At 36.5% G+C, this 23,745-nt stretch overlaps 1 protein-coding gene and 1 pseudogene across 1 annotated transcript; one reads left to right on the forward strand and one right to left on the reverse strand.

Moving 5' to 3' along the window:
- LOC116256645 (cyclin-dependent kinase C-2-like) overlaps positions 1 to 23,745 on the reverse strand; it is a 41,848-nt pseudogene that overhangs the window by 9,343 nt on the left and 8,760 nt on the right.
- On the forward strand, positions 64 to 20,226 carry LOC116256646 (rRNA (cytosine-C(5))-methyltransferase NOP2C-like). Its single transcript, XM_031633037.2, has 8 exons — positions 64 to 190; positions 1,160 to 1,231; positions 3,798 to 3,994; positions 4,112 to 4,351; positions 17,345 to 17,476; positions 18,464 to 18,531; positions 18,660 to 18,721; positions 20,093 to 20,226. Exons 1-8 carry the CDS (start codon positions 64 to 66, stop codon positions 20,221 to 20,223), a joined length of 1,029 nt encoding a protein of 342 aa, XP_031488897.1. The 3' UTR covers positions 20,224 to 20,226.

Consider the following 23,745-nt stretch of genomic DNA (forward strand, 5'->3'; position numbering starts at 1 on the left):
AATTTCACAGACTTACACTGTACAGTGGAAACACAAGCACAATTAAGAACCAAAAATAGCCCTATGCCTCAACAACAGCAGGTGAATATGGGTTTATTTTGTGTTCCTGACAAGCTTAAAAATACGATAAAGAAATATAAACACAAATTTTATGACCAGTATGACTCAATATTGTCGGCTCAAACTGGAGGTCTGAAGGAACATATCCATTGATCCCAACATGAAAGTAGTTTCCTTGAATTTATTAGACCTTCTGATAGAAAGAAGCTCAAAGTTTAAGCAGTTCAAGTCGCCAGATATTGAAGGAGCAGATGTCGGCCTAAAAAGTTATAGCACTTTTTGGTAGAATATTGAGAGGTATACCACATATCTATGTCCGAAGCACACGCAAGCTTGTCTGCAATTCCTCCTAATAATGAAGAACTTTAGTGTTACTGAGAGCCCCTTCTAGCTAGTAAAAACTACATGTTAAATAATGCCCTTCTAGCGGGCAAATGGAACTTTCATTGTGTAAATCCACAGCTTTTATGATGTCTTCATTATAGTACGTCAAGGGTCAGTACCCTATTTTGTTGATTAACGGTTAACCGCTTGTAAATAAAAATGGATGCCCATTTTCCATATATCTATCCATTAAATCTTTCTTTGTTAATTTGATATGCCTATATCCCGTGCATCTAACAGTGAGTTCTTATTGGCTGTGAAAAACTATGTGATGCCTGCGTCTATGTGCTACTGAAAATGCAGCCATTTTGTTACTATGAACGTATATGCGAGCACATGGAATATCCTAACCCTGCTTATCCCATGGTCATACTCTCAGTTAAAATTCATACGGTGTGAAATCAAGAAGCAGATCACCAATGCATAGCACCAAACAGAAATCTCTTTGCACATTAATAGAAAATTCTTCGTGTAAATATCTACTAAAACCCTAATAGCCAGTCCAAAAGGGAAACATGGAAACATAAACAGTTGATCAACCCAGAGAAAGAAAGCCGTGAAAAGCCTCTTGAAAACCTCGAAGGAGATGCAAGTAACCCCAACCCAACTTTAGGCAATCAGCCAAGACATTTCGCAAAAGCCAAACCCACACAGTTGAACACCAAAAAAAAGACCACCCAGTGTCTCTGATTGCTCAAAACGCTGCAAAACATAGGAAAGGAAAGCAAGAAATCATCATTAAATGTTTTGCCAGGGGATCACATTCTTGATCTTTGTGCTGCTCCAGGTAACTTGATTTTGTTATTTGACGATTCCATTCTACTATTTTTATGTTTCTTCAAAGATTTGTTGCTCCCCATCAATTCTCCTTTTTCAATTTCTACTATTTAACTGATTTTCACAATATGTTACAAAGTGTAATAAGTTATACGAGTTGAGTTCAAAGTAAGGTTATAACAGAATGTAATATGTGGTTGAAAAACATTTTTTTTCTTTGAAAATTTTTAAAAAGATAAAAAAATATGAAGATTCTGTAAAAACTTACTTGTTGAAAAGTCATTTGCTAGAGTAAATGACATTAGATATGAGAAGAGAAGACACAGTAATTGAAAATAAATGCTATGAGGACCTGCAGATAATTAAGCTAAGTTTAGAACTTGACAATCTAAAGAGTGCATCTGTCCATGTTATAAATAACCTATAAACTTTACGTGATTTTGAAAAAAATGCCACAAAAAAATTGATTTTATTGCTTTTTCAATAATAATTTTTTTAATATATCTTAATCTTTTCGTAGTTTGTTTTAACATTACCTGTTTTGAATTTTATCATGTTTCAAAATTCAGATTTTTGTAGTTCTATTATTACTTTCAATTTTTAATTTATCTAAATTTTCCTGCCTGAGAAATATATCACCAAAAGTTCTTGTTGTGACAATGGTTTAAACATCTTAATCATGTTAAAGTGCATATCTGACAAAGAGGAACGTGATTATGAATTGTATTGCATATAAACCAAATGAAATTTAGCCCAAATAAGTTCTAGCAGAAAAACTACAAATAGTAAGTCTGTAGCAACTTCCAATACATGAGTACTTGATGTGATACATTATTCTTTCCTCATGATATAAAGTTTTAGTCTTTAAGGTCTTACTGTGTTATCCCATCAACTATTATGTAGTGCTGCTCCTTACAAGTCTTGTAGAAGATAACAAAAGAAAGACACAAACTCATACTAGATTAATTGCACAAAATATTGCCAGAAGTCATCAGTCGTGAGATAAAGATGGATCATCCTCGTTGAAAATAGCTGGAAATTTGGCATGACGAGAGAAAGTTCATATATTATGCAAGATTTAATAAACTATTATAGTGTATAACAGCATCAAATCTTTTATGCAATTGTGAATTAGAACAACTAATAATTTGATGTACTTTATTTTCTTATAATTGTCTAGTGATTGATTTATTGCATTTTTATAGTAGTTACAGTTTAATCTATCGATGGCATCAAAGACCCAAAAGAGAGGCCTGCCTGGCAATAACAAGGCTTTCTTAACCACACAAGTCCACAAACCATAAGAAGTATCAATACATGATAATTGATAAACAAAAATTGTTTGTCTACAGTGATGCAGGAAGCTAATATCAGACCAATGTTATTCCATGCTGTAGACTTCAAATGAAAACAAATGCACTGTAGGATACCTGGTATAGTTGTAACTTGTAAAAGTATATAGTTTTTTGTTCCTAAAAGAATTTTACTATGAAATGAACCTTAAAAAACCAAAGTGCATTGGCTTTTCTAAAATTATTGGTTCTCTTTTAGACGAGTTAGAAGAGCTAATTATATCTAGCTATTTTTCATCAGCTTTGATCATACATTAATGGAAGGGTGAGAAATTTGCCATATTTTTCATTTTAAACATATTGTTATTTGTTGGTGTAAACATGGATCAAAGTGGAATACTGAATTGTGATGACATAGTGCATGTTGGATTCTAAAGGCCAAGGCAACTTGTCAATAAAAACTGTACTTTAAGTTCTTCAACGCACAACCAGTGCGCAAGCCCAAAGCTTAAGCAGTTATGACTTTCAGACCCGTTCAAGGTTCATCTGCATGTGGAAGCTCTACTGCCACCATGAAAGATATATGCTAAAAGCCAAATTAACATATTGATGTCTAATTGTGGTTGACATTGAAGAGAAAGGAAACTGGCAACTTTAAGGGAAACAAAATCAGCAGCAGTTCAATCACGTGAAAAATAGAAGAGATGAGTTGCAAATTTGCTGATCTACCATAGTAACTAATGGTTGGTCATTATATTGTTTTAGCTTTTAACATTTCTATGTTTTCAAGCTTGCAACTACATTCTCTTACCTTTGTTTTGGTGAACTGTACTTTGAAGAAAGACCCACAAACTACTAAATAAGAAGAATTATGCTCACAAGTTATAATGCAAAATAAAGTAATAGTTGTTGTTCAGTAACAACGAGTACAATCATGATTAGATTACTTCAATAGGGACAACAGTTGTAAGCATGAAAAATTATCAGTTAGTTAGAAAATTAAAGAAAGAATTATAGTACTAAAGTTTTTAACATCGAGAGAAAAATATGGACTAATATATAGCAAAAGATAACATATAAACTGATTACCAGAGCAAATTAATGAATATGTGGAGTTATGACTCAAATGACAACACTATACTTTTTGTATCTTGCATTGACATTCATCCATTTAAATCTGCATAATTAAGCATGATTGAACTGTTTTAGGCATGCTTTATAGTTTATACATTTTTTGCTTGTGCTCCAGGCCAGCATCTGATTGCCATATTTTCTCTATATCAGGTGCAAAATTATGCATGCTTGCTGAACTTCTTGGCAGCTCAGGTTCGCTAACTGGAGTGGACATTGCAAAAAGCCGTCTGGCTGCATGCAGGACAATGTTACGAAAATATGCATTGGGAGGTCGTTGTAGGCTTTTTGTAGCAGATGGAACAACGTTTTCCCTTTTGCCTTTGGGAACTTGCACAGAGAACCAACCAGTGATGGTAAAGGAGAAAAATTGTAGCACATGATAACTTGATACTTTTCTTTGCAGCAAGAGTTCAATACAAATTCAACTAAAGATATCGTGCAACATGTTAACTTACTATGTCTAGGAATTAGAAAATGGTGATTGTAGAGGAAAGAAAGATGTTTATCAGGAATGGTCATCTAGAGTACCTTGGAGTGAAAGAAGAAAGTCTAAAGATACTAACAGAATCCAATTGAATGTGACTTCCAAAGCCAATACATGTGAATTGATCTTCTATGGAAAGCATTCTGGAGTAATTGGACTAAGAAATGAGCAGTTGTTTCAAACTGGAAAAGAAGAGGCTAATGATGGTGGATATGACAAGGTATGCTATCTTCCATGGTCATCTGGAAATACCATGTCCTTTCGGTATCTGTTTTTGTATCCCTCTCCCTTCACTTAATTCACTTAAGATGCCTTTGTTATTAATAAAAGCACCCCACCTTATGTAGAACAGCTAAACAAGTTGCCATGTTTGATTCTTTCTAAACAAGTGCAGTTTCTCTTTGTAATGAACATGCATCTTTTTATATTCAAGATTTCCACTGGTTTGGCAGCATGTTTCCTATAAACTGGTGAACTAAAAGCTTTAAAGATATCCCACTTTTGAGAGAACTTCCAAACAATATGTTGTTTAGAGAGGTAGAGAAGAAGGCGGAGAAGAAAATGTGAGGAGAAAAGAGAGTAAGGAGCAAATCCTCTTGTTACGGCTGCTCCCTTTCCTTTAAATAATAATGATTAGGGTTATGTTTAACCCTTTACATAAAGAGTCCAACAAAACTTTAAAATTCAGAAAACTATCTAATACTAAAATTGCAAAATACAGAAAACCTCAAATGCAAAACAGTAAGTTTTCTCAACACTCCCCCTCAAGCTGGAGCGTAGATGTCTATCAAGCTCAGCTTGTTACAACATTTCATGAAATAAGATATAGGAAGAGCTTTGGTAAACATATCTGCAGTTTGATCTTCTGAAGCAATATATTCAGTAGAAATAATTTCTGCTTGAACCAAGCCTCTAATGTAATGACAATCAACTTCGATATGCTTGGTCCGTTCGTGGAAAACCGAATTATTTGCTATATAAGTGGCCGCTTTATTATCACAATGCATTTTTATAGGCAATTCTGTCTGTATCCCAAGACCTTCTAGCATGGCTCTCACCCAAGTGATTTCAGTGGCAGTTTAGGCCATGGCTCAGTATTCTGACTCTACACTTGACCGAGCAATAATAGCTTGCTTTTTACTTCTCCAAGAAACTAAGTTACCAGCAAGAAAAATACAAAATCCCGTAGTGGATTTTCTGTCATCAATAGAGCCTGCATAATCTGCATCAAAATAAGCTTCTATTTGAAGTGAAGAACTTCTTCTAAATAATAGACCCTTTCCAGGAGAACCTTCTAGAAATTTCAATAATAGCATAGCTGCATCCCAGTGAGCTTTTCTTGGCTTATCCATAAACTGGCTTAGTTTTCCCACGGCAAAGGATTTATCGGGTCTAGTAATGGTTACATATAGTAGCTTTCCAATCAGAGACCGATATGATTTGCTATCAACAAGTTCAGATTTATCATCATATAAGTGAATACGAGAATTCATAGGAATAGATGCCGGTTTAGTTCCAATCATACCTGTCTCTTGTAGCAAATCAAGAACATATTTTCTTTGGGAAAGGACTAGACCTTCTTTACTTCTTGCTACTTCTATCCCCAAGAAGTAACGTAGAGAGCCAAGATCTTTAGTAACAAAGTGTTGTTGGAGATACTTTTTTGTGTCTTGTATTTTTTGTTCACTGTCACCAGTTAAAATAATGTCATCCACATATATCACCATAACAACCATACCTCTTGAGGTCCTTTTTATGAACAATGAATGACCTAAAGGAGATCTATGAAACTCAAACTTGGACACAACATCACACAACTTCTGAAACCATGCTTTGGAACCCTGTTTCAAACTATATATAGCCTTCTTTAACAAACATACCTTGGTACACTCCTCCTGTTTCTCAAAATCGAGTGGTTGCTGCATATAAACTACTTCAGATAGATCCCCATACAAAAAGGCATTTTTAACATCAAGCTGGTACATATTCCATCTATAATGAACTGCAACAGATATAATAAGGCGTACTAGACATGCCACAGGAGAGAAAGTTTCAAAGAAGTCAATACCATATGTCTGTAATCGTGCCTTGTGTCGCTCAATGGTGCCATCTGAGTTATACTTGATAGTAAATACCCATTTTGAGCCAACAATATCTGCCCTAGAAGGAGGTTCAACAAGATCCCAAGTGTGGCGATTAAAGAATCCATCAACTCCTTCATTGCTTGGTACCACTTAGAGTCCAACATAGCTTGTTTATGTGAAATAGGAATGGAAATAGCTGAGAAAACATCAATAAATTTGCACATATGATCTCCCAAATGAGCTGTACTAACAAATTTAGAAAGAGGGTGAATTGTGCATTGTCTGATCCCTTTACGTAGTGCAATTGGTAGTTCATCAGGATGAGATGCATCAAGGGAACACTCAGACATGTCATGTAATTCAGAATTACTTACCTCCCGAGAGCAAGATGGTGCAGGCTCATTAGATGATGGATTCCTTCTTGAATATGTGAGAGGAGGATCTTTAAACCGTGGAATGGAGAGATTGGGACAAGTGGGAGATGATAAAAAAGGAAGGGACTCAAGTGGAATAGGAGGGATTGGAAGTGGAATAGAAGGAGGCATCTCAGACTGTGGATATGAGGGGTTTGCATGAAAGAATGGAGAAGACTCGTGGAAGGCTACATCGGCACTGACAAACTCTCGATTAGTTATAGGATCAAGGCATCGATACCCTTTCTAATTTCTAGAATATCCCACAAATACACATTTACTTGCTTGTGCAGCTAGTTTATCTCGATTAGGTCCAAGTTTATGTACAAAGCAATGTGCATCCAAATATACGTGGAGGCAAAGAGAACAAGGCCCTGTTTGGGTAGAGAATTTGAATTGGGATCTTGTTGTTTATGGAAGAGGAAGACATTCTATTTATTAGGTAACATGCGGTCATGATTGCATCTCCCCAAAATTTGGAAGGCATATGAGAATGAATCATGATCGTGTGGGAAACATCCAACAAATGGCGATGTTTTCTTTCAACTACACCATTTTGTTGAGATGTGTGAGGGCACGTAAAATGTGGCACAATACCATGGGATTTATAGAATTCAAGTAGAGACGTAGATTTGAACTCGAGAGCATTGTCAGTGCGAACAACCTTGACATAAGAATTAATTTGAGTTTTTATTTCCAATATGAAAGATTTCAAGATACAAGGAGCTTCAGTTCTATCTTTCATCAAAAAAACCCAAGTGACATGAGAGCAATCATCAACAATGGACAGATAATACCGAAACAACAACCGACTTGGGACCCGACTAGGCCCCCAAACATCAACATGGACTAAATCAAATAGATTTTGGCTAGACTGACTTTGACTCGATGAAAATGAAGTACGACTATGCTTGCCTAGTTGACAAGCTTCACACTCGATAGAAGTTGTGGAAGAAATTTGAGGACATAGCAGCCGTAGTTTAGGGAAGGATGGATGACCCAATTTGAGATGCCATTGGAATGCGCTTGAAGATGAATCGACTAAGAATGATGCCTCCTTAACAGATGCATCCAAGAAGTAGATTCCATCTCTCTCATGGCCTCCACCAATCTTCCTCCTAGTCGATAGGTCCTGAAATACACAAGTACCCGGGTAAAAAATAACTCGGCAATTCATCTCTTTAGTTAGTTTGCTTACAGATAACAAATTCTTTGGAAATTCAGGAGTATACAACACATCATGAACATGCAAAGATGGAGAGAGATGAACAACTCCATGCCCTTCTACCGGAGATAGCCTTCCATCTGCCAATCGAACATACTGTAAGGTATTAAATTTCTGCAGGCTTGAAATACTAGTATCTCCACAGAAGTGTTTAGATGCTCCAAAATCAATTATCCAACAACCATTAGAAGAAGTTCTACCTGCAGAATATGCTGAATTTGTGATAGCTGTGGATGCCGATGTGTAGAGGGCGTAGTATTTGATCGATGCTCCATAATTAAATCAAGTTCGGCCGGACTTAGATTAAGAGATGCAACATCTACAGAAGCAGCTGTGGGTTTCGCCTTAGGAGCTATACTGATAGACTGCGTGTTTGGAGCAGAAGTGGATGAGGGTGTCACAGTAGAGGATGTGGATGAGTTAGGCTTACCCACTTTGTTCCAACACCTATCCTCTAAGTGACCAAGACGACCACAATATGTGCATTGAAGTCTTCCACGTTCTCCTGGACCTCGACCTCTTCCTCTACCACGGGAGGAGTATAGTCCACTTCGTCCTCCTCCAAATGAGGCAAGAGCAGATGGTTGTGAGTTGTTTGAGGGTGGAGGAAGAGTAACAACCAATCTATTTTGCCTGTTAAAGGCCTTATCAAGATCAGGAAGATCTGAACTTGCAAGCATTTGAGCCTTGGCTGCAGAATAATCCGATGATAGTCCAGCAAGAAATTTAACAACAATCATTTGCTCCATGTGAGATTTGAGACAATGCTTACAAGGCGGTTTTAAGGAATTCATCTTTTCATAAGTGAACTTCAGCTTTGTAAAGTATTCAGTTAAATCCAAGTCACCTTGCTGCATTTGTAACAATTCTTGCTGAACCTGTAAAATTTTGCTGATGTTCTTGTCTTGAGAGTACGTCCGCTGAAGAGAATTCTACATATTTTTAGCTGTATTATAATAACAAAGCCCTGCAGCAATGTGGGGCTGAGTGCTATTCATAAGCCAAGCACTAATTATACTATTTTATTCCTCCCACCGTGCGTATTTAACAATCTTTTCAACTGGTTCATCTTCCTCTAATATATATTTCTTCCCATGTCCAACGACTGACAACATGAAGGTTCTAGCCCATACATCGTAGTTGGCTCCATCAAGTTTGATAGTAGATCGAAAAGAAAAGGGATTTGAGAAGGCTTTGTACTCAACACCAGCCTCTATTTGCTGATTTCCAGATTCAGTTCTATCATGTTGTAAAGATTTATTGACAGCAATGATAAAACTTCAAAAATAGAAGAATATGAAAGTCCACAACAGTCTGAATATTGACTAATAAGGTATCAAATTAATCTCCAAGGAAGAATATCCCTGCAGTCGTTGTTTAGTAGCCCCTACGACAAACCCACTGCTATGGTAATACTTCTGATTTATCACAAATAAAGTCCTCTTTTAGCAAGCAGCCACCACAGATTGACAAGAAAAGATGATGGACGTTAAATACTAGGAAACCAACTAACTGAAAACTGATATACAGTTTTGCAATGTGGCAACAGGCTTGAGTAATCAGCACCAACTATCATGCAGATATAAGAAAATTTGGTCCAACAGCAGGGTACTTAAAAAAAAGTTTTTACCAGATCTGGCCGACAGCATCAACAAAAAAAAAGGCATACCAAACCAATATATCTTTGCTGATCTGGCAGACTTGTGAACTTCAACCTCAATAGAAACGTAAACCATACTGCCTGAGTGATGTATTTAGACGTCCATCCATCTTGAAGACCAGTTAACTATAACTGCAGCCACATCAACTTCAACATGGCATCGATCTAGGGTTTTGAATTTTTTTTGAGAAAAACCCTAGATCGAGCCCAACAAACACGACCCAATTGTAGTGCTCAAAACAGTAAGTAGAGTAGAGGAATGGGAACATGATGGGTATGAGAAAGGAGTAGAGATGGAGATGAAGGAAGGCAGATCAGTCCCAAGAAGGAACGTGCTCTGATACCATGTTGTTTAGAGAGGTAGAGAAGAAGGAGAAGAAGAAAACGTGAAGAGGAAAGAGAATAAGGAGCAAGTCCTCTTGTTACGGCTGCTCCCTTTCGTTTAAATAATAATGATTAGGGTTATGTTTAACCTTTTACATAAAGAGTCTAACAAAACTTTAAAATTCAGAAAACTATCTAATACTAAAATTGCAAAATACAGAAAACCTCAAATGCAAAACAGTAAGTTTTCTCAACACAATAGAATTCCAGAATGACACCATGTGGAGTGTCAACTATTGAGGAAACGTGCTACTTTGGCTTTTAAAAGTGTTATGTATTTTGGAGTTTTATATGAGGTAGCTTTCAGAATTTTTAAATTTTGTTAGACTCTTTATGTAAAAAGTTAAACTTAACCCTAATCATTATTTAGTCTAATGAAAAGGAGCAGCTAACTGATTGAGGACTGCTACCTATTCTCTCTTCTCTCCTCTCATTCCACTCTCTCTACCTCTCTACGCAACATGGTATCAGAGCGGAAGACCTAGGACCGTGCCATCTAGGGTTTCACGCGGCTCCCCATCTTCTCTTTTTCTCATCCCCTCATTCACGACAAGGTTGGATGTCTAAAGTTGTTGCTGCCTTCAAAGGATACAGTGGAATGTTTGGTGGAAAGGGGTTAATCACGTTTAACATGTAAAACGTGATTAACACCCTTATGTTGCTGTCGAAGTCGTAAGGTTGCTGAAAACTAAATCTAATGTCGTCGTTCAGATCTAGTTGTGGTGTATCAGATCTTCAGATTGCTGAAAAAAATCAAATATGATGTCATCGTTCAGATCTACATGTTGTCGTGTACTAGATATTATTCAGTTGCTGTGATAAAGAGGTTCAGATCAAAGAAACTTTGATCTGCCTAGTTGTGTGCTGCCCTTGAACAAGTTTAGACCAGGTGAACTGATCTGCTTGGTCATGTGATGCTTGGTGGATCCTCTTAGTTTAAACATCGTTGAAGTTGTGCGAAGCAGACAGGTTGGTATTGAATCTTGTTGTCAAACCTGTGCACATCGGCTGCTAGCAATCTGCATCTGGAAATTTGTGTAGTATTTCTATAGCAATTGGTCTATCGTGGGGCTGCAGAGATTACAATTGCAGAGATTTTCTTCTCCGTTGGTGATTGGCTTGATTTCTTTTTGTCAATACTTAGTCTACCGATAACTTTTGAGATTTTATCATGGCTGCCAACAGATCAGAATCTGGAAATCAACACACAGAGGCAGGTGTTGAATACAAAGCTTTCTCCAATCCATTCACGTTTGGATCTACTATCAAACTTGATGGAACCAACTATGGTGTATGGGCTAGAACCTTCATGTTGTCAGTCGTTGGACATGGGAAGAAATATATACTAGAAGAAGATGAACCAATTAAAAAGATTGGTAAATACGCACGGTGGGAGGAAGAAAACAACATTATTAGTGCTTGGCTTATGAATAGCACTCAGCCTCACATTGCAGCAGGGCTTTGTTATTATAATACAACTAAAGATACGTGGAATTCTCTTCGACAGATGTACTTTCAAGATAAAAACATCAGCAAAATTTTACAGGTTCAGCAAGAATTGTTACAAATGTAGCAATGAGACATGGATTTGATGGAATACTTACAAAGTTGAAGTTTACTTATGAAAAGATGAATTCCTTAAAACTGCCCTGTAAGCATTGTCTCAAATCTCAATGGAGCAAATGATTGTGGTTAAATTTTTTGCTGGACTATCTTCTAATTACTCTGCTTTCGAGGTACAAATGCTTACAGGTTCAGATTTCATGATCTTGATGAGGCCTTCAATAGACTAAACAGATTGGCTGTTACTCTTCCTCCATCATCAAACAACTCATAGCCTTCTGCCCTTGCTTCATTTGGAGGAGGAAGAAGTGGACTATACTCTTCCTGTGGTAGAGGAAGAGGTCGAGGTTCTGGAGGACGTGGGAGAATTCAGTGCACATATTGTGGTCGTCTCGGTCACTTAGAGGATAGGTGCTGGAACAAAGTGGGTAAACCTAATTCATCCACTTCTTCGATTGTGACATCTTCATCTGGTTCTACTCCAAACACACAGTCTATCAGTATAGCTCCTAAGCCGAATCCCACTGCTGCTTCAGTAGATGCTACATCTCTTAATTTAAGTCTAGCTGGAATTGATCTAATTATGAAGCATAGATCTAATGCTACTTCTTCTACATCATCCGCATCTATAGATGTCACAAGTTCAGCATACTCTGTAGGTAAAAGTACTTCTAAAGGTTGTTGGATAATTGATTCTGAAGCCTCTAAACACTTTTGTGGAGATACTAGTGTTTCAAACCAGCAGAAATTTGATTCACCACAACATGTTCGGTTGGCGGATGGAAGACTATCACTAGTAGAAGGACATGAAGATGTTTATCTTTCTCCATCTTTACATATTCATGATGTGTTATGTACTCCTGAATTGCTGAAAAATTTGTTATCTGTAAGCAAACTAACTAAAGGGATGAATTGCAGAGTTATTTTTGAGTCGGGTACCTATGTATTTCAGAACCTATCCACTGGGAGGAAGATTGGTGGAGGCCATGAGATAGATGGAATATACATCTTGGATACATCCAATAAGGAGACGTCATTCTTAGTAGATTCTTCTTCAAGTGCCTTCCAGTGGCATCTCAGATTGGGTCATCCATCATTTGGTAAACTTCGTCTGCTATGTCCTCAGATTTCTTCCACAACGTCCATTGAATGTGAAGCTTGTCAATTGGGAAAGCATAGTTGCACTTCTTTTCCATCGAGTCAAAGTCAGTCTAGTCAATATCTGTTTGATTTAGTTCACGTTGATGTTTGGGGGCCGAGTCCGGTTCCAAGTCCGTTGTCGTCTCGTTATTATCTTTCCATTGTTGATGATTTTTCTCGTGTCACTTGGGTGTTTTTGATGAAAGACAGAACTGAAACTCCTTGTATCTTGAAATCTTTTATATTGGAAATAAAAACTCAATTTAATTCTTGTGTCAAGGTTGTTCGCACTGACAATGCTCTCGAGTTCAAATCCTCTCACTTACTTGAATTCTATAAATCCTATGGTATTGTGCCACATTTTACCTGCCCTCACACATCTCAACAAAATGGTGTAGTTGAAAGAAAACATCGCCATTTGTTGGATGCAGCCCGCACAATCATGATTCATTCTCATATGCCTTCCAAATTTTGAGGAGATGAAATTTTGACCACATGTTACCTAATAAATAGAATGCCATCATCTTCCATAGATGACAAAATCCCAATACAAATTCTCTACCCAAATAGAACTTTATTTTCTTTACCCCCACGAATATTTGGGTGCACTTGCTTTGTACATAAACTTGGTCCCAATCGAGATAAGCTAGCTGCTCAAGCAACTAAATGTGTGTTTGTGGGATACTCTAAAAATCAAAAGGGATATCGATGCCTAGATCCTATATCTAATCAAGAGTTTGTCAGTGCCGATGTAACCTTTCTCGAGTCGTCTCCATTCTTTCCTGTAAGTCCTTCATATACAAAATCTGAGATGTCCTCTTCTGTTCCTCTCCCAATTCATCCAATTCCACTTGAGTCTTTTCTTCTTTTATCATCACCCACCTGTTCCACTCCCTCCATTCCACGGTTTAAAGATCCTCCTCTCACATATTCAAGAAGGAATCCATCATCTAATGACCCTGCACCATCTCTCGGGAGGTAAGTAGATCTGAATTACATGACATGCCTGAGTGTTCCCTTGATGCTCCTGTTTCTGATGACTTACCTATTGCACTGCGTAAAGGACTAGACAATGCACTATTCATCATCTTTCTAAGTTTGTTAGTACAACTCATGTGGGAGATCATATGTGCAAATTTATTGATGTCTTGTCAGCTACATCCATTCCTATTTCACATGCACAAGCTATGTTGGACTCTAAGTGGTACAAGGCTATGAAGGAGGAGATGGATTCTCTAATATCGCGTCACACTTGGGAACTTGTTGAACCTCCTTCTTGGGCAAATATTGTTGGCTCGAAATGAGTTTTTACTATCAAGTACAACTCAGATGGTACTGTTGAGCGCTACAAGGCATGCTTGGTAGCAAAAGGGTACACACAGACTTATGGTGTTGACTTCTTTGAAACTTTCTCTCCTGTTGCATGTTTGGGCACTATAAGACTCATTATATCTATTGCAGTTTATTATGGTTGGAACATGTACCAACTCGATGTTAAAAATGCCTTTCTGTATGAGGATTTAACTGAAGTGGTTTATATGCAGCAGCCACCTGGCTTTGAGAAACAGGAGGAGTGTACCAAGGTATGTTTGTTAAAGAAGGCTATATATGGTTTGAAACAGAGTCCTAGAGCATGGTTTCAGAAGTTGTGTGACGTTGTGTCTAAGTTTGAGTTTCAGAGATCACCTTTAGATCATTTATTGTTCATAAAAAGGATTTCAAGAGGTATGGTTGTTATGGTAATATATGTGGATGATATTATTTTAACCAGTGACAATGAACAAGAAATACAAGACACAAAGAAGTATTTACAACAACATTTTGTTACTAAAGATCTTGGCTCTCTACGTTACTTCTTGGGGATAGAAGTGGCAAGAAGTAAAGAAGGTCTAGTTCTTTCTCAAAGGAAATATGTTTTTGATTTGCTACACGAAACAAGTATGACAAGAACTAAACCAGCTTCTATTCCTATGAATTCTCGCACTCATTTATATGATGATGAATCTGAACCTGTTGATAGCAAATCATATCGGTCTCTCATTGGAAAGCTATTATATGTAACGATTACTAGACCAGATATATCATTTGCTATGGGAAAGCTAAGTCAATTTATGGATAAGCCAAGGAAAGCCCATTGAGATGCAGCTATGTTATTGCTGAAATTTCTAAAAGGTTCCCCTGGAAAGGGTCTATTATTTAGAAGAAGCACCTCACTTTATATAGAAGCTTATTCTGATGCTGATTATGTAGGCTCAATTGATGATAGAAAGTCCACTACAGGATTCTGTATCTTTGTTGGTGGTAACTTAGTCTCTTGGAGAAGTAAAAAGCAAGCTGTTGTAGCTCGATCGAGTGTAGAGTCAGAATATCGAGCCATGGCCCAAACAGCCACTGAAATCATGTGGGTGAGAGGCATGCTAGAAGGTCTTGGAATTCAGGTAGAATTGTCTATAAAAATGCGGTGTGATAATAAAGCATCTACTTATATAGCAAATAATCCAGTCTTCCACAAACATACCAAACATATTGAGGTTGATTGTCATTACATTAGAGACTTGGTTCAAGCAGGAATTATTTCTACTGAATGTGTTGCTTCAGAAGACCAACCTGAAGATATATTCACCAAAGCTCTTCCGATATCCAGTTTTATGAAGTGTTGTAGCAAGCTGAGCATGATCGACATCTATGCTCCAGCTTGAGGGGGAGTGTTGAGGAAACGTGCTACTTTGGCTTTTAAAAGTGTTATGTATTTTGGAGTTTTATATGAGGTAGCTTTCAGAATTTTTAAATTTTGTTGGACTCTTTATGTAAATGGTTAAACTTAACCCTAATCATTATTTAGTCTAATGAACAGGAGCAGCCGACTGATTGAGGACTGCTACCTATTCTCTCTTCTCTCCTCTCGTTCCTCTCTTCTCCCTCTTCTCTACCTCTCTACGCAACATCAACCATACCCACAAATATTGTGATATTTTTGAAAATTTCATGATATTAATGGAAAAACAAAAGAAACGATAAAAACGGGGAAATATTGTGATATTTTGAAAAAAAATGTTAAAATAATTTTATAGCAATTTATGGCGATTTTTCATGATTTTTTCATTTATTTTTAATTTCACTTTCTGTTTTTTATTTTTTTTTCAAATTTTGTTTCATTGTCTTATTTCCTCTTGTTTTAAGTATTTAACATGACCTCCTAAATGCAATACAATATTTATTAGTTTTTCATTTTTTGACTGACATTTTGATTTTTTTAATTTTAAAAAAAACTCAGAGATTGTCGTAAAATTTTCCTAAAAAAACAACTTTAATGATAAATACTTGAGAAAAACCTCACCGATAAAAACCGAGAACGATACTTGTGGCTATGGTGTCAACATGGAAAAGTTCCAAGGCAACCATATAAAGACGTACAGTGTTAAGCAAATAGACCTTCAGAACTTAACTATCTAGATGTACTTCGTCCAGTTAATGACTGTTCTCTAGTGACATAGACACACCTGTTTGGGAGCTTAGCCCATGTGAATGCAATGCATATACCAGTGCTGCTTGGGTGTGTGAAAATTCACAAAAAGAACAGAATAAAGAGGCGAGAAGGAGAAAGTGGAGAAGTAATGAGGAAGGAGAAGGAGAAAAATGAAGAAGAAGGGAACCCATCTGTAGCAGCAGGAGTAGTGGCTGCATGGTTCAACCATCAATGGAGGGAGACACAAAAAAAGGACACAAAGAAAAGATCCAGAAATTGAATCATTTTACAGTTTATGAAAAGTTTCTTTTTGACATTTTATGCTTTTACTTTTGAAGTTATCTTTTTATTACAATTTACGCGAACATGATTATTTTACAATTTTAAGAAAGCTTCTTTTTGCTTTTAACTCTCTCCCTCTCTTTGACACACACACAAAAACACATGCACAATGTATCATTGCTGCACCCACACCCGAGCTTTCTCAAGAAGTGTCACCTGCACCCTGAATCCATTTCGGATGAAAATTAAAAGTCTTTTTTATTAGTTTAAGGAACTCAGTAGCAACTTCTCATATTCAATGGGGGCACATGTTTGTGTTATTTTATTAGATACTTGCTTTATTGGATATACATTGTAGGTATTGAGGTTCATCCTGATTTAGATTTGGATACTAAAAGCAATGCATGAGTGCTGCTGTATGTTTGTTGTGACACATTCATCAAGCCCATTGCCAACTAAGTTGATTCAGTGGATCTCCGATTGATTTTTTGCTTTAATTGAATTTTCACTATCTGTATTGAACCTTAAATTATGTGTTTCTGTTGCACGATGCAGGCCTGGATGACATCTTGACATCCCTATGGCCATCATATAAAAAGTAGAATTTTGTTTGAAATCTACTTTCATAAGGTGAAAAATATCTGGGTGTCTGTATATTCATGGTCAACAGTTATGTTGTTGAATAATGCATGAAGGTCATGAACATTTACTTCAAGGGTGCAATAATGCTTTGAATCGATGCTGTTAATTCTCTAGAGGGACAGGAATAGCTTCGCTACCTCTGTTGGACTAGTATTTTGTGGTGTTTATGTAATTTAGTACTTGTCCTTCTATTTTTGCTAGATAGCAGTAACATTGTATCTTTAGGCTAGCTGTGAGTTGCCTTATCATGGTTGCTAAAATTTTAGGTGACTTGTTTTCTCTGTTTTTCTATCTCTGTCCTTTATCAGCATTGTACGGATTTATTTTTTGTGTGTGTTTCTATTCATTTGTTAGGTCTTGGTTGATGCTGAGTGCACACATGATGGGTCTGTTAAGCACATCCTCAAGTTTGAAGATTGGGGATGGGACACTCTTCAAAGAAGACTGTTGGATTCAGAAAGAATTGGTTCATTGACTCAACTCCAGGCAAAATATGTTGAATCCCTAGCCGTATCTATCTAGAGATTTTAAATTGATCATATTTTAGTTACAGGTTTTCACCTGCTGAATTAACATTCCTATGATCCTTATTTATGTTTCCAAATTACTGATGCTGAATTGCTTTAGGAAAGACATCTGAGCCTTAAGAATAGCCGCACTAGGGTTCCTGAGTTATGAGGAGATATTAGTTTCCATTTGTTACTGATCTGATTGGCAAATCCAATGCTATCCTCTTCACGAGTTTGCATATCCCTTGCCTGTCAATACAGAAAAGAGAAATATGAACTTGCGGTGATATCCATTTTGTATTTTAATTATTTATAGTTTCCTTTTTTAAAATGTAATTGTCAACTTCGATTAGTTTAAAGTTTAAACTTTAAAGAAATAATGTAATGGATGTTTATACTTGTATGACCATGACTATAAAAGACATCAAATTTTGAAATTGAAGAGTTATTTTCTTGGGGACGATTCTGGGCAGCAAGGCTATAATCCGTAATATGACCTGGTAAAATAGGAAGTACAACAGCTAGGAGGTACTTCTTCTGAAAGTGCTTCAAACTGTTTTTCGTATCAAGCCACTAGGAGCAACGTGATAGTAATCAGGGTTATGAGGACATTTTACTGTAGATCAATGTCTTCTCCTAAAAGGTTAAAACCAGGAAGCGTGGAGCACCACACCATTTTTTGTGCATCTGTATTTAGATTTCTAACAATAATTGATTATTTTTAGACGTTACGAAACTTGACTTGATTTTTAGATACTTTCTTTTCAGGAAAAGGAACACTCTTTAAAATTTTAGTTTTTCTTTTTTGGTTATGTTGTTCCTATGTTTTGCTTGAAGTTGTTAAACTTTTTCTCATTGCATCATTTTATTCTCTTTTTTGTCGCTTTTCGGGTTAGTTCAACCTTTCTGCAGATCTATTTGATCTAAATGCTACATGAATGATTTTTCTTAAAACTCTGTGCAGTTACAGCTTCTTACTAATGGTTTTAGATTGCTTAAAGTCGGAGGGTCACTTGTGTATAGCACGTGCAGGTAAATATCTATATTTAGGACTTGGGAGTTGGGACATCAATGCAATTTTTGTTTTTTAAATTTCATGTTATAGTCCTTCTGTGGGTAATTTAATCCTATAGTAGTTGACGACTGCTGCCTTTGAACAGCTTGACTGTTGCTCAAAATGAAGATGTGGTCGAGCAGTTTCTTTCAAACAATCCTTCTGCTGGTAATAACGCTATCCTTTAGGAAATCTTAGTTAAAGTTCTTTATTTCTTTGATGATTATTTTTGTAATACCTGTTTGTTTTTCAAGTGATACCTACCATGGAAGAGTATACCGTGAAAAACATATTTTCCTTTTTCACAATTTTAGAAAAGATAAAGCGTTCAGAGAAAAATATAGAAAACCAGAAAATTAAAAAATGATTGTTGAAAAGGTTACACAGCAAGGAAATGTTGAGTGCAAAATAAAACATAGTATGACACTGAACAATTGTAACTAATTAAAGCATCATAAATACAATTTTTCAAGCAATATAAGTTATGCATTTGTCGCAAGGAAGAGTGAAATTAAATCATTGTCACAAATATCGTGTCTTAATCGAAAAAGAGGCGTTAAATACGCAAAAAATAAGTCAGCCATATAAAACGACAATAAGACACGTCCTTTTGAAAAAAAAGCCAAAATATTAAAAAACATGAAAAAACACGTATTATACATGTTTTTTTCGTATTTTTATTAATTTCTTATTTATTTTATTGTTTTATAATTTTCAGGGTTTTTTAAAAGTTTTAAATTTTTAAAAATTTCCGAGATATTCCTGAGATATACATTTTTTTTGTATTATACCCAAGAAATTCCTCACCATATAATGCCCACACTATATATTTGACAATGGTTAAAATACTCTATAGTCTAGATTTTTGCACAATAATAGCCAACTGCAAATCTGATCATAATTTGCAACTGTTAAAAAAAAAATAGTTGGTGCACATGTAGTTGCAATGTAGTTTTGGACTTTTAGTTAAGCTGGGAATGAAGTTAGAGATTTAGCAGCATAATGGTTGGAAACAATTTCCTTTCTTTCTCTTTTCCTTGTAGCTGTCGACCGAATTTGCACAAGCATGTCTGCAACTCCCAAAGGATTTGATGAGGAATCCATTCTTGTGACAAATTCACCCCTTGCATACACCTTGGAGCGGCCCTTCCTCCTGTATATACAAGACCTGATTAGGTGGGTCGAGTTCCCCGCAAGGTACCCATTACTTGGAGTACATTCCCACCAGAGAAAAGTGTCTGTTAGGTTTGGTTCTTCTCAATTGGGTTGGGTGGGTTCAAATTGAAATGCTATGCTTTCACACCAACGTTACTTGCACTTTAGTACAGTAGATCCTGCTGGCACTTCGGCAGAAAAAGAGAAATCACATAGAAGAATGCGATGAGCAACACAGGGAACAATTTACTGGAAAATTTGCTGCTTGGCTTTTTATTATCATGGATGTCCTGAAATTTGGTCAGAAGAATCGAGATAGTAATTGTTGTTCAAAGAGATACTGTAACTGATTTCTTTTATTGTTCTCCGTTTTGACTTAATTAGAGCTGCAAGATATTCGTGCTGCAGAGGGTTGGCCTTGTAGGAGTGGAAGGATTCCAAGGACGATAAGATTTGATACCTGCACATCCCGAACAAGTGGGCTATTTATTGCCAAGATCGTGAAATTGTTCTAAGACTAGGACAGTCCATAAATTAGTCCATGAACGTATTCGAATCCTTTACCGTAATTTCATGTAAATTTAGATTAATCAGTAGTTCAGTCATTTTCTTCTATTACATATGGCTTCTTTACTAGTTTTTGAGATTGGACAGCTCTAAAGTAAATTTTACATTTAATTGTTCATCGTCCCTGCAGCATTTAAACTATCAATGATTCAGTAAAGAGCGTGAACTGAGCTTGTATATAAATGTCACAACCGATGAGAACATAAAAAAACATGAGGATATCAATAAGATATAGGGATAATGAAGAGGGACTGTATCATGCGCAGAATAGCAATAGCATAATGATCTGTAAATTTTGGAGTTTTCTCCTTACTTTACTGGCAATCTTCAGGATTCATCTTTCCCTTATCAAGAATTTTGAATTGATCCCCGATTCTTCCTTAATTAGAGTCTTGGAAACGATCCATGTTTGAGGATGCAGACTGTTACGTGACCAATTGAAAGTGTCAAATTTGGCTCTGATTTGAACGATGGTGATAGTTCTATGACTGGTGACGGTTCTATGCTAAGTGACATGCGTATATCTGTGTCAGTATGTAGGTACAGTAACACACAAGTACGCGGATACAGCTGGGTTTCAAAACTTATTTTTTGTTTTAATTTTGATAGTTTCTTTTTCTTTTTCCATCTTAATTTTTGTTTTTGTTTTCATTCTGAATTTTTCTTTTTCTTTTTCCATCCATCTAGATTATATATATTCCTCTTATTTTTCTTTAATTTTGAGAATTTTTATGGACATTATATATAATATCTATGTACCCGTCTCCTCGTACTTCTTGTATTGAACCCGCACCCTTACCCATATGACTTGGGTTCTATGACAAGAGGAGCACAAGGGTCTTGGTATTTAACATAAATGACATACATTGAACTAATTATATAGTATATGCATTCAAACCTGTGAGATTGGAATCTGTCTTTTTGAAAACATAATATTACTTATAAATCATGTTTTAGTTTAAGAATTTTTGTAAAAAAAAAAAAGATTTTTCTACTATACAAACTTTGATGGTATAAGAACTGTTTATTTTTTTAATTAAAACAATTTAAAAACAACTAACTTAATATATGTTTCTCATCAAATCACTTTTAATCTCATATATTTATGAAAGGCTTGGGTACCAAATCCAAGCAGTGAGGTTTCGGACCTTGGATATGGTTTCTCATGATCTGAATCCAGACCTTAAATAATAGGAAAAATTCTGTACAATCTGGTAAATGAAAACAATACAAAAGCGTTAAAAAATTAAAACAATACAAAAGTGTTAAAAGTCATAGACATGCTAATATAGATTAACAAACATGCAATACGACGAGTCGAGCTCGTGTAAATCAAACTCAAATTCAACTCGTTTATTAAACAAGTTGAGTCGAGCTCGAGCAAATCAAACTCAAATTAGACTCGTTCATTAACAAGTTGAACTTGCATGGATGAGTTAGAGTCCAACCCTAGTTGGCTGAACTAGTTGAACATATGTAAATGAAAGCTAACGAGAATGAACAGTTTAAATCAGACCAGATAATGATAGCCGGGATCTCAACCTGGTCCCTGTCTCACTCAAAACTGAGAAGTGGGTCTCTGCTAATACAATTAATTAAGCCAATTATGAGCATTTGTTCTCAACGACTATTCATTAAATCAATTCTGAGGACTTATTCTCTTGTTTTTGCGATTGCCAAATATTCTACGCACATATCAGATTAAATAAATAAATATATGATATATTTATTTATATATATGAGCCGATTAATTTCATGTTATGTATAAAATTTAGTTGTTGAAAGATAGCAATTTCAAAACAATATTTTACACCAGAGATGGTCCAGATGGGAGGTAGGATAAAGTGAAGTGGTAGAGCTGGTGACAAGGGTGAACAACAGAATCCTGGAGGGGATGATAAAAGGAAGCATGAAGGGGAGGAGGTTTTGAAGTCTCTCCCTGCTCGTCCTCTTCGTCTACATTCTTGTCTCTCTGAGCTACAACAACAAGCTTCCTTCAAACTTATCTCAGAGAGAGAGAGTTGCAAGAGAAAGAAGAGACCTGGGCTCGTGAAAAAAGAAGAATGAAGCATGACTAACTAGGAGAAATTAGGTTGCAAGAGAGCGCTATCTGAATGGCTGTATTTTGTTTATCACCAGTAAGCATCCAAAAGTTGATTCCAGCATTCCGAAGCAGATCGATTGTTTTAGGAACACCTTCCTGCAATGACATCCAAAAGAAAACGAGCACAATCTACTTAAGTCAAACCAGAAGGAAAGCTCTCACAAGAAACAATACCCCCCAGAGAAGGAAAAAGAGAATCACCTTTCTTCTATTGCAGCAACTCCAAGGACCTCAAGACTGCAACTCCAAGAACCTCAAGACTGTGTTCCAAACTGTTGAATAATGTGTGTTAGGTGGTATTTTTGAATATTTAAGTGTTTCGGAACAGCTCTTTATAAATAAGGGTTTTGTTTATGGACCTCTTTTGTAATTTGTTACTTTACCCTAATTCTCATTTAACATGAGATTAGGGCAGCTTTAGTCAATACGATAGAAAGTTCTCTCTCTCTCTCTCTCTCTCTCTCGTTCTCTTCTCTCCTCTCCCTTGGCTGCACGTAACATGGTATCAGAGCCCAACCTTCCTTGGGACTGAAACCTCTCTCACCGTGCTCATCCTCTGTCTCTTTCTCTTCCTCTTCTTCTATTCTCGTGGATAGTTCTGAGAGCACGACAGGCTGAATGTGCATATTAGGCTCGATCTAAGGTTTTCTTAAGCAAAAGATTAAAAACCCTAGATCGATGCCCTGTTGAAGTGGCCGTGGATGGACGTTGCAGGTGTCTCCCTCACGTGGCAGAAGTTTCCTTTGTGGTTGGTGGTCACTACTTGGTGAATGGAAGTCGTTGTAGTCGTGGATATTACAACTTTTTTTTATCAGCCGTGGATCTGCCCTAGGGTTCTGTCAGCCGTGGATATGTCCTTCCTCTTGTTGGATGTTGCTGTCGTCGATTTGCTCTAAATTTCAGTCAGTCGTGGATCTGCCCTAGGTGATATTTGTCCTTCTTTTTGTTGGATATTGCAGCCGTGAATATGAATTCTTTCTTTATCGTGGATCTGCCCTAGCTGGTGTTGGATGTTGCAATAGTCGACCTGCTCTAAGTTTCAATCAGCCGTGGATCTGCCCTAGGTGCGATCTGGTCTAAGTTTCAGTCAGCTGCGGATTAAAATTCCTTTATCATTTGCATACTTTATCATCCCTTTCTGTGGTATATATATTAGTGTTGTTCTCTTTTTGTGGGAGTTGTGATGGAGCTTGGACAGCCGTCTAATATGGGAGACAATTCTAAGATCGAGTCTCATACTGAATACAAGGTGGTTGGGAATCCTTTCTTCTATGGTTCTACTGTGAAATTTGATGGTCACAACTATGAAATCTGGTCACAAATGTTTATGATGTCTGTAGTAGGACATAAGAAAGACCATATCATT

Source organism: Nymphaea colorata, chromosome 6 (genome assembly GCF_008831285.2).
Source record: "Nymphaea colorata isolate Beijing-Zhang1983 chromosome 6, ASM883128v2, whole genome shotgun sequence".
Lineage (NCBI taxonomy): Eukaryota > Viridiplantae > Streptophyta > Magnoliopsida > Nymphaeales > Nymphaeaceae > Nymphaea > Nymphaea colorata.

Excerpts from the sequence above, each read along its gene's own strand:
- LOC116256646 (XM_031633037.2), top strand. The coding sequence starts at position 64 with ATGCCTCAACAACAGCAGGTGAATATGGGTTTATTTTGTGTTCCTGAC. Across the intron at positions 191-1,159 it reads ATTGTCGGCTCAAACTGGAG|GAAAGGAAAGCAAGAAATCA; the intron begins GTCTGAAGGAAC and ends TGCAAAACATAG. Across the intron at positions 18,532-18,659 it reads CTTGTGTATAGCACGTGCAG|CTTGACTGTTGCTCAAAATG; the intron begins GTAAATATCTAT and ends GCCTTTGAACAG.